This window comes from Danaus plexippus, chromosome 10, assembly GCF_018135715.1.
Source record: "Danaus plexippus chromosome 10, MEX_DaPlex, whole genome shotgun sequence".
NCBI classification, from domain to species: domain Eukaryota; kingdom Metazoa; phylum Arthropoda; class Insecta; order Lepidoptera; family Nymphalidae; genus Danaus; species Danaus plexippus.
The window spans coordinates 4,611,425-4,623,458 of NC_083543.1; the positions used below are offsets into that span (position 1 = coordinate 4,611,425).

General features: G+C 28.3%; 1 protein-coding gene across 3 annotated transcripts in view; it reads right to left on the reverse strand.

Moving 5' to 3' along the window:
- LOC116766774 (uncharacterized) overlaps positions 1–11,834 on the reverse strand; it is a 32,691-nt gene extending 20,857 nt beyond the window's left edge. For all 3 annotated transcript variants that reach the window (XM_032656865.2, XM_061521618.1, XM_032656864.2), the window contains exons 1-2: positions 11,757–11,834; positions 1,958–2,044 (exon numbers count right to left, since the gene is read on the reverse strand). In XM_032656865.2, coding sequence (XP_032512756.2) covers positions 1,958–2,036 — 79 coding nt within the window. In that variant the 5' untranslated portion in view covers positions 2,037–2,044; positions 11,757–11,834. The remainder of the gene's footprint in view (positions 1–1,957; positions 2,045–11,756) is intronic.
- Positions 11,835–12,034: the final 200 nt, after the last annotated feature.

The following is a 12,034-nucleotide window of genomic DNA, read 5'->3' on the forward strand; positions in this document are numbered from 1 at the left end:
GCTCAAAGCTAGCTCCTCACCAACATTCAGCCAAGCTGTACGGCAACACTTCTAGACTTATAAATAGTGTAAATTACACGACTATCTTTCACATATAAACTTGTATAAAGATTTTTAGTCGTAAACCTTCGGACATTAAAGTAACGTAAGACCAAGTAACTGGCAATTCTTCGTACGTAGTATGACGATGAAAACTGAAACTATACATACTGATACTACTTCGTAAAGTTAAACGAGTTTCTTCGTAAAATTAATAAATTATGTCTTCCAGTTGATTCATTAACAAATAATAACGTTAAATGTGACTTCAGATGCGGAAATTGATAGTTCATTCACAATTTATACCACAAATTTAATGGACATTGAATTTACTTAATCCAAAAGTTTGATATTTACACAAAAAGCAACGCATTAATGTTCGACATGAGTACCACAAAGACATACTGCAATAGTAACAGCTTTAGGTATATTTTAAATAAATATTATAGGAATTGTGTTTCTTTAAATAACTAATCATTATTTTTTGTATATATGTATCAGTTTAATGCATCTTTATCTCGAGCATGTGAATCAAGTGTCATATGATTTTTAATAGATATGTCCAAAATAAATAATAATAATTTGCAAATAAAATAAAGCTGTTTCATTTTCATCAGCCTATCCTCTAAAGGCCTCTTTTCACATGGAGAAGGTTTGACCATTAATCACCACGGTTGCTCAAGTCGGATTAGCAATTTCAAACTTATCATTTACAATTATAATTCGAGGTTCAAGATGTTTTCCTTCACGTTGTTGTCAGTGGTATCAAAATACTCTTAGAAAGTTTAGCTATTTATTTAGAAATTTTAAAATATACACGGATGTAAAAATCAGTATACGTATACTAGAAAAATGTTTAAGAAAAAAAAAATCTTCAGCTATCACATACACATATTACTGAATATTTCATTCATTTTTTTAAGTTAAAAATCTATTTTTTATATATTATGAATTTAAAGTACATAAAAAATACATTTATTATTTGTTTAATAACATCACTTGTTTCTTGATTGTCATTCCTAATTATGATTAGAGCCATGAATTTCGACTACATTATATTATAATATATGTCTCCATGATAACCTTTAGTGCCTTCACAAACTACGCAATATCACGCGAGTCGTGTTCACAACGCAATTTCAGTGTCAAGAGCAGGGAGAATGTAAAAAATCTTTAAAATGTACGTAATCCGTTACGCAACACAGTAATGTGTTAACCCAGATATGAAGCTGCAAATAAAATGGGTCTTAACCTAAAAGCGGATTACGTAACTTCCAGGTCATGTTAGGTTTACTTAAAAACGGTTCAAACGGTTATGGGTATGTTACTAGACATTATAACCGATTAAATAATACATTAAAAATTTTAACTTAAAACTACTCTTATATTCGCTCTCCAAAACTGAAACTCTTAGTACTCATGAGGGTATATATATATATTATTAATTTTGTTACAAATATTCTTTATTTAAAAGTACAAAGATATTATGTGCCACAATTTATTTAGATGATCGTTCTGAAATTCAGATATGTGTGTAACATTGGACGGACTAAATTTAAAATTATTCACAGCATAATAAAAATAATTTTAAAAATGTATTTCCAAGTTATGTAATTTTAAACATGAAATGCAGAACGCAGGTGGAATTTATGAATCTTCAATATAAAATGAAGACGTAAGAAATAGCTCTGATACAAATTGTTATGCTAGAAAATGCATTGTGAATTCTGACAATTCAACAACTGCGTATAACTAAACGTATTATTAGATTATGTTGTATGATAAATATACTTAAAATTCAACCTTCATCTATTCTAAGTAAGTTAATATTAAATAAAACCTATATAGAAGGGTCTTATAGGAAGAGTAATGTCTCAATATATCTCGACTCAGTCAAGTTTAAATGTAAGTGACTTACCGTTATCAGCAACAGGAGCCGCTATGACGGTGACAAAGCCGATCGTTAAAACAGCCAACCTCAGTGACAGCTTCATCATACAAGGATCTGAAAAACAGGATACGAACATAAATGATGCGGACTATATATAATAATATGATAGAAATTTTTGGTCACCTTTTATATTTAAATTTTGTATCACTGGAATTCGATTTCCTAATTAATTATTAAAATCACTTAGATGGATTGTTGTTTATATATAAAAAATATTTTGATTTATGTTACTTAAAATATTATTCTTCATGAAGCTCCTAATCTTTTTTTAATATTGTTCTAAGAAGAAAATATGGAATTATGGCTGTTTAAGAAGTTGGCGTAAGTTAGCAAATAACTAAAATTTTAAAAGGAAACAAGATTAATAATGAAAGTTATCGTTTCTCAAAACGATAAATAACAATAACAATTTGTCACATAATTGATTAATAAAATAAGAAAATATATATAATGAACGACTCAACTTGAAATCCCATAGCAACATTTTCAAACTAGTACACTAACTAAGTAATACAAATTGAATTTGTACAACTTCAAGGAAAATCCATACAGGCTCGCGGATTTGAAAGACCTATAAATGCAATGCGTTGTCATTAACACTCAATACATTTAATACATAAACATTACTATGATATGATAGCCTTAAAATATATACAGTCTAGTTATCGTCTGTGATTTCTTTCGTGGACCTTGGAATTGGATTCAGAGAGAAAAGTATAAAGTGTGTTAATACATACATAGTTATCGTAATCAAGCAGAACACAAAATTAGAATTCAAATAATCCTACAGTAACTCTATTGCATGTTGTCATAAATCGTATCCTATGTCTTATTCGGATATCCAACCTACATAACTGTAAAATTTTATCAATATCCTTAAATTAGTTCTTGCGTGAACGGGCAACAAACATCCTTACATCATCACAATTTTCGCATTTATAAAATTGCTAGGTTTACATGAAAAATAATCTGTTATAATCCAACTTTAAGATAGTTTATACTTCTAATATCTAATTAGTATTTTTGGGACAAGAACAAAAATTGTTAATATAATTACATGTTACTGAAACACAGATAGAATCAACAAGTTGCATTACGTCCAAAAACGTGTTCCACATTCAGAATCACTCGATGCTGTGTTCCAGTGACCCAGTTCACTTCGCCCTCTCGTCCCTTTCAACAATAGCTACATGTTTTATTGATACCTTATTATATATTTCTTATATCAATGAATCTATTCATTATATGTAAATTTCAACATCAACATTATTCAGACGAATTTTATGAACGCTTCCAATTTCAATCGTCTAATAGAATATTTATTTTAATGTTTTATTTTTATTAGAAATGATGTGTAAGAGTTTTGTGTTTAAATAAACGTGTGGTTTTAATGATGTAAAGATAGAAAATATGTATGTAAAATAACCAACGGATAACTAAACACTGTGAACGTCAATCACCTTTTGAGATTGACAAGGATTACAGTTGTTTTAATAGATTTGCTAAGTATAGAAATGTATGTGGTCTATCAATTAAAATCTAGATTGCAGCGGTGGCTAGAATCAAATTGCGAATTTAATCTCAAAGTAATTTGCTTCACAGATATTCATTCACTCATTCATCCATTCATTCCTCCATTTCTAGATTGAAACGAGTATTGAGCATTTAGCATTCCCGCACTTAAAAGCCTTATAATCAAATCACATTATTGTGTCTCCAGTAAAGATCAAATTATACAGATAACAATAATTCAGAGTCGAGTTAGACGACGAAAAAATAAATTACCTCTTAAGAACATGACCTTTTCTTGGACAGCTTATAATATGATAAAATAAAACGGCTTTCTCAAAGGGATAACACTGAATAAACTCCATTCCATTATAATTGTATTCCAAGATAAGATATGCATTTTATTGTTTGATAAAAAAATATTAAATTCGAAATATTATTTTTTTTTGTTATATAAAATTATAAAGCATCATTCTGTAAAAATTTATTTTATGGCATATTGAAGTAAAGTGAAGTCAGGTCACCGTGAAATAGAGAACATCCTATATAAAAATAGAATCTCCTTTGTGAATAACAAAATTCCTTGAGGGAAAAACGAGCTACCTCTTTCTGAGTGATACAAAAAAAACTTGGTGTTTACTTTTTTAATTTAGAATGGTTTACCGTTCAATAACTATATATCTATATATATGTAATGTTTTTAATAGGAATGTAAAAACTAAAAACAGAAGCATAAGTGTACATAAACTGTAAAGTTTGATAATATATATATAAGTAACAATGTTTATATATAAACCAGTCATTCAATAATTTAATCAAGAATATCACGTCCTTTGATTGATTCTCACACAAAACCGGCCTACGCACACCCCACATGTAATGTCCTGCATAAAATATGAAATCCACTATAAAAGAAGATTAATGTACCCGCGTCAATGTATACGTATCGTCTCTACATAGCTATAGAGTATAGACAGACTTGCTCCACTGACGACGAATTGATTTCCTTTATCCTCAAATCGTAAAATTCCCATCCAATATCACTAGAAAATTGCCTTTTTCGTCTTACAAATTGTTATATTCATGGACTTTTATACTTATATAAGATTTGCTGTCGCAAATTATTAAATTTCTCTTCAACCTATATTTTTTTATAGACAGTAAAAGGTTTTTTTAATTAAATTATATTGAATTTGTTTAATATTTTGTCAAAGTCAACCGTTTTCTTTATCGTAACAAATTATAATCTATTTTTTAATACTGTGTTAAGAAATCACGAAGGATGTCTAATGGAATAATCACGTTATGGTATTTAGGAATCCCGTTAGATTTTTACTCACACCCATAACCATAAAATACGAAGATTTTGTTAGTAACTTAGAATATTAATATATTTACTGTCAATAGCTTTGATAAGTGTTATAATTTTTAATCTGTCAGATTATTTGCAGAACTTAAAAGTGTATACAAACGTTGACATTGGCAAAATATTCCAAGATTTCTTCCCGATGACAGATACATCAAACCGTTAAAAAAATACCATAGATTTTATATAACAAAATATATATAATTATAATATTTATATTTATATTTTATCAGAGTATAAAAAATAACAAGTTAAAATAGTTTTGGCTCACTTTTAATAAATATCTATCATAATATATGTCTAATATAGAAAAAATATAATTAATATACATAAAAAGCATACATTGATTGTTGCTATTATATTTATGAACTTATCTGTTTTTATTTTACTGTAAAAAAAATAAAACGATAAATATCATATAAGATCCTTAAACATATAAAAACTTCTCAGAACGTTATATTAGTAAATTAATAGTATGTATTTCAATCATTGTTTCAAACAAAATTAACAGAAACGTGAAACTTGCTTTTTTGATATCTGAGCCACTATACATACTATTTTCTAATCAGAAACAAACCAGTTATATTAATTTTTACTTTATATGTTACGACACATGAACAAAATAACATATTCTTTGAATATAAAACACAATTTTTTTTCACCGACCTCTGCATTACATGTCACTAATTGTTTGTAACAGCTGTAATTATTATTTTTCATAGAAAATGTTATGAAAATTATCAATTTTCTCAGGAAAAAGTACATTGCAGTCAATGTTCGAATATTTCCAAATTACACAATTTTTTTAAGAAGATTTATCACTACTTGTTGCCACCGGTTTCAACCCTTCAAATCAATTCCTTTTTAATATTGGCAAAAGAAGTAATAGTTTCAGGTATGAATACCAATTTTATTTACAATCTATGCAGTTCTAAACACCTACAATACCAACAAACTGTCGCACACTTCATGTTTGATACATAGATACAACAGAAAATGAAATTAACGTATAAATCTGGGTTATGATTTGTTTCCTTTGAATAGAATGAATATTTTTATACTCTGGTTACCACAAGACGATTTTAAAACACCAAAGCTGGTTTTGTATTTCGTGTTTGATAAATGGATATATTCCTACGAGGGTTTGTTAGATATAAAAAAATATTACAACCTGCATGCTTAGTCCGAGTTGGCATCGTCATTCGCCACGCTACATATGTACGTAGCATTGACAGTTTTTCATATAAAAAACTTCATAATGTAGCATAAGAGATCATTAAATGATAAATGGCCAAAACTTCATATGCAGTGACGATACAAATTCTGACTAAACATACAATAACTTATTATTACTCTGTCATCCGTAGATTTTTTTTCAGGGCTCGTTCGTCAAGATTTTTTTTTTATACGAGTGGGATATTGTTTTATGCAAGTTGTTTTAGATCTCTAGCTATAACTTTTTCGATGAAGATATTGTCACGGCAACAAAATTCAATTTGAAAAGTATAGGAATTTTTTTTTAAACATTTGTATTTAGGATGATTTTTTGTTTAAACAACAGCAATATTAAAAATGTACTACTATACATATATGTTTATGTGTACATATGTTATACATTAATTACTGTACTACTGACTAACAATACGAGCTAAATTTAAACACTAGTTCATTTGCTAATCATTTTAACAAATTGAATATTTACATTGATATCGATGTGATGAGACTGTCTATGGATATGGCATTATTCACATTGGATTTGTGAAATATTGTGCCAATATCAACGTGTAATCGAATGTATTAATTTTGTAAGTAAAATAATTACCTTTTACACACTCTTTTTTTTCGTTTCTGTACATTGACATATTAAAATATACCTAAGGTCGATATGAATATTTAAAAAAACTTTACGCCCTAAAAAAGGAAATAATTTTAAAATTTAAAAACGATTTCGTAATAAACGGTCTAAAAGGATAAAATAGGACAAGCAGTTTTAATTTCATGTAAGTCGAAGGAAATTTATTTAATGTACGTTTTACTGGGAATAAAACTGTTTTTAGGATTTACTACGCAATAATATTAGATTGATACGACATCAAATATAGCCATACGAAGGTCTCATAATATGCATATATCATAAAAAATTCGTTTTCATTAAATGTGTACTCATGAAAGTCAATTATCATTATATTTTACTGTGATTGTTATCATTACAAATTAAACATATTTGCCTCTTAAGGCTGTTGAATAAAAAGAAAATAAAATAACAAAGAAGGTCTTATATAAAACTCTCTCTTATTTTTAAACCTACATTGTAATGAAATAGCAATATGAGTCGGGCGTTGTTGTCTTAACTCCAAGGATGAAGCATTATGTAACATCAAGAGTGCCACTGGATTGAGATTGAATTCTATTGTATTCGTATATATATAACACGTTTACTTTATCTTAAGTCACATACATACGTTTTACTTGAATTATCTTGAATAAGACTCAGTACATTAAATTATTAGGAAATATAAAAAGATGAAGAGTTGATTTGAGTTTAGTTGATGGCTATTGAAATTTCCTCAGCTTATGTGTTTAATTCGAAAAAACGTAATAATATCATTGATAATATAAAGTATAAATTATACAATTGACTTAAGTATTCACTTGTAATTCCTACGAATGTATCCCTTAGGCCCAAAAAGCTGTTTTATTTAAATCTGCAGATATTCAAATACAAATGGGAATATACATTTTGTTCTTGGGGATTAGAAATTCCATTGGTATTGTTTGAAAAGGCGTATACACCAGAGAATTTCATGTCAAAGGATGTGTGAGTCGATAAAATGGAATCGTTACTGATGACGTCTCGTCTTAAAGGACTATTTCAAAATTGGTATCAAATATTCATTATTGCGAATCAAGATATTGACAAGGTGATATTACAAAAAAAAATTCAGCATTGAAATATTTTTTTCTAAGTAATTACATCTATTTTAATAAAAAAAAAATTAAGTATCAAATATGATGTTATAATAGCTTTAAATAATTGAAATTCGAAGTCACTAAGTATAATTTTGTTAAAAAAAAATAAAGCTGTATTTACCTGATAATAGAATAAGTCAATATTACTAAATTCCTTATCCCTCAGTTTTTCATTCACGAGCCCGCATTTGATTTAAGGGGTTTTATAATATTATTATACGTGAAATTGATTGATCTTGATGTTGTCAGTAAATACATCATGACGGATTTTAAATATTACGAAATTGGTCATCTACTAGTTACAAAGTAAAACTAGATTTTAACGTAAATTTTAATGTGTCCCTTAAATTGTGCCACAGCCCACAGCAGACAGATCACAAAGTTAAAATTTCCAAACATTAACTAAAATAACATAACTTTTCGTTTGTAAAATTTAATAATACTTAAAATAAAAAAAGCTTTGGCATTTAAATTTTAAACAAAAATAGATCTCGAGTGTTATAGAAACTGTCAAAAAATTCATCGACAACGATGTTATCATTCCATTAACAAAATGATCTGAAGCTCAAGAATTTCGAATATTCTTTACATACTATAAAAAATTTTATTACTGAATGCCAAGTTTCCTGCCAAGCTGTTATTGTATATAATTATACAATAAGATTGTTTATCCTGCTAGCTAACATTTCAAACAGCTATTTAGACTTGACGTAACAGTGCAGTATCGTCTTTGATATAACTTTCTACATGCTGCCTCTTGAACGCGGCTCTACCTATTTAAATAATAGCTTATTATTGTTGTATTCTATTCCTGCATTCTATAGACGAACGCATTACGAGGGCTTTACTTGTTCGTTGCCCATCCAATGATTCTTGATTTCTCGTTTATCTAATAAATTTTAATCGAACTCTTCAAAAAATAATGTAAATTAAATAACCTGTGACCCTTTTTTCCTTTTTATTTAGAAGTATAAAAAAAAACATTTAAAATAAACAAATACACGCACAAAGAATATTGCCATTGCTATCATGTTTCTTTCGAATAGCGATAAAACTTAAGTACGTCATTTTCGACAATGTACGCTAAACTAAACCGAGTTATTAAATTAACCGCAACCTTTATATGTATAGACTGTTAAATGTGTTGCACGACATTACCTGAAACGCGTGAGTGTAACCCAACTCTGCTATATCACCATTTTCCTTATAAAAAACTCATAGCACCGTCTGCCATTCCTGATAGCCCTTCAAAGACAAAAAAAGTACTCAACTGACAAGGACTAAACGTCTTTCAATTAACAAATTAATACCAATCCCTAATTCCCTTTTAAATACCCCGCGGTTCAATCCCTTTCTTAACCTTAATTACTATTCATAAATTACTTTTTTATTTCATTGTCATTTTATATTCAAACAAAACTGGATCCGCTACTAGAATAAAATTTTCGCAGTAGTAGAATTACATAAATAAGAGAAAATTCTTGTTGTACTATGTTGACAAAAAACTGATGAAAAGGGATTTGATTTGAATTCATTCCTGTATCTTCATATAGCCGAGCTTCATTATGTCCAAATGGATTAAATTTTGAAGTGTATTTTTCAAACACAGAGCTTGATTTGATCACTGCTAGTTTTATTTGCCGGAGTCAGCTTCGATTGAACAGGGAACAAATATTTTCTGCGAAGAGCACTTCAGTTTTTATACGAAGCTAATCAAACGGCATGCACTTGTAAGTTCATAGGTTTGAATAAGATCTTATACAATTTTAATTTTCTTATCGATACACATAGCTAAATTTGATTTGAAAGCGTCACGTTAGATTTAACAAAAAATTTAAAGAAAGGAAGAGCTGTACAGAACAATAAAAGTACTCAAAATTAGTCAAACGCACCGTATTCATAAATATTATCAAGAAGAAGAAAGATGTGAACGAGGAAAGAAGGAAGATTAATTTTTATAGCTATTTATATAGCTGTAGCTTCCATATGTTTCCAAGAAGTTCCAAGTTCCAAGAAGAAGAACAGAATATAATATCAATTCTCAAAATACAGAAGTAAGAAGTTTTATTGTAGAAAAATGAAGTCAAAATGGACATCTTCAAAATTTTAAGATAGCTAGTTAGGTTAGTTGTTTTAAAAATATATAGAAGAATCAATCACTAACCATTTTCCTTCATTCTAAAGTTATAATATTTTCTAACATTCTAACATTCAAAAATTGGTATTATCCCCTTGTCCAAAGATAACTTTTGCTGGAAAACTATTACATTAATAGATATATTTCCCTGGTCTTGACATTTCAATTTCCTAACTTTAGAGGAGTAAAAAAAACTTTAACTTTATGTGACTGATTATGAAAAAGTTAAGAATTGATGGTCACAAAAAATAGTTGATAATTTTTCAGAGCTTTGTATAAAGAACGTGACCAAAATGTTTTTTTATCACATACAGTTTTGTTTTGACGTGTTGTGTCTTTGTCGGTAAAAAAATCTGTCTTGGATTATGGCGTTTTTTTATATAACGATAATTTATTCCCCATTAATATTTAAGTCTTCATCACTCTTATCGAAGTACAAATTCAATCAACAAATTTGTAATTGTTAAAACGGAAGATAAAGTGATAATAAAAAGGGACTAACGACGCGACGGTCTGAGTTGTATTTAAAGAATTCGGTAGAAAAAGAATCTTTTTTATGGGTGGCTCTTTAATTGGAGTAGGCAATTTAGCTCATAACAGACTAAATAATTTATGAACGCACCGAATATTAGTACTACTCTAACTTAACTATTTCGTCACTGAGCTGTTGTTCTGATACATCGGTATATAAAAATATTTAGGGTAGTTCCAAATTGAAAATAAATTTGTAAAAATTTTCCTCTTTGCGAATCATTTCTTGAAAATTCTCATAATTTTATGCCGATGCGATGCCCTCAAAGGGCTTTAAGCCTTATACGAACGACGAAATATTAGAGATTAAACGTTTGTATTTACAGATGTTGACTAAGATGGCGCAGCAGATTTGAGTTTTTTTTCTTATTAATTTCCGCTCAGTATGAAACTTATTCCTGGAAAAAAAATTATTCACATACCGACGGAAAGAATTTCTGGTTTTGGTAATCAAGGTAACTGAATCCTTAATTTGCTTTTAAATTCTAAAATTTTTTAAGAACCCTACAATTCTGTGACTTTTATCATTAAAAAAACAAAAGCCAGTAAACTGATTTATCTTTCTTTCGGTAAAAGTAGTCAAAAGGTACTATTTTTTCTTTTAAACTTGCATATCCTCCATTGCCGTCGGAAAAATAAATACAAAAAAAAAGTAATAAAATAATACGGTTATTTTTAGTATATTTCCTAAATTCAAATAATAAAACTTTTGGAAATACAATTGTGCCCTAAAGTATGCCGGATTTTTCATATATTTTTTTGACTAATTCAAAAGGCTATGCATTTTCAATTAATTTAATTTAAATATTTTTTTTAAATATATTTTTGTATGTTTTCTTTCTTTTTTTACTACATACTTTAATTTCAAAGGAATTTCTATTTATGATCTCATTCCGACGTCTTGAACTGGCAAAAATATAACTACTTGACTAATATTTAAAAAATAATAATTTATTTATTTTCAAATTAAAACAAAATATGTAAATCGTTAAAATCTTGAATATTGTTTAAAACGTACATATATTTTTTAAATTCAAATAAAAATATCAGAAAACCCAAAACATAAAAGTTTAATATATATATTAATTATTCTTTTTCAAATTTATCTCGAAATTCAAACATAAAATTGCAATTTCATAACCCCTTGAAAGCGATGAAATAAAATTTCTAATTAGTATAACAACGAATAACGTTCTAGGAGAAAAATTCAATAACAAAAATTCAATGTATACTATAATTTTATATGAACTCACCAGTTTCCCGCGTTCTAGAAGTGTAATGAGCAAAATGTTATATACGTCCGTCACGTGAAATAGCGAACTACTGTCTTATCCCTACCCCCTCAACGTGACGCGATTTTTGAAGTCTAAAGCGCACGCGCCAACCCTATGACGTCAATGGCTCCGTTCAGTAATACAGGTGTTTGTATTCATAAAAATACCGCAACGCTCGACGCGTGGACTGTATTTTTAAAAAGACAATAAATACTGCTTAGAAATCACTGTCTTGTGTTGTCTTGTTAACCGGTACT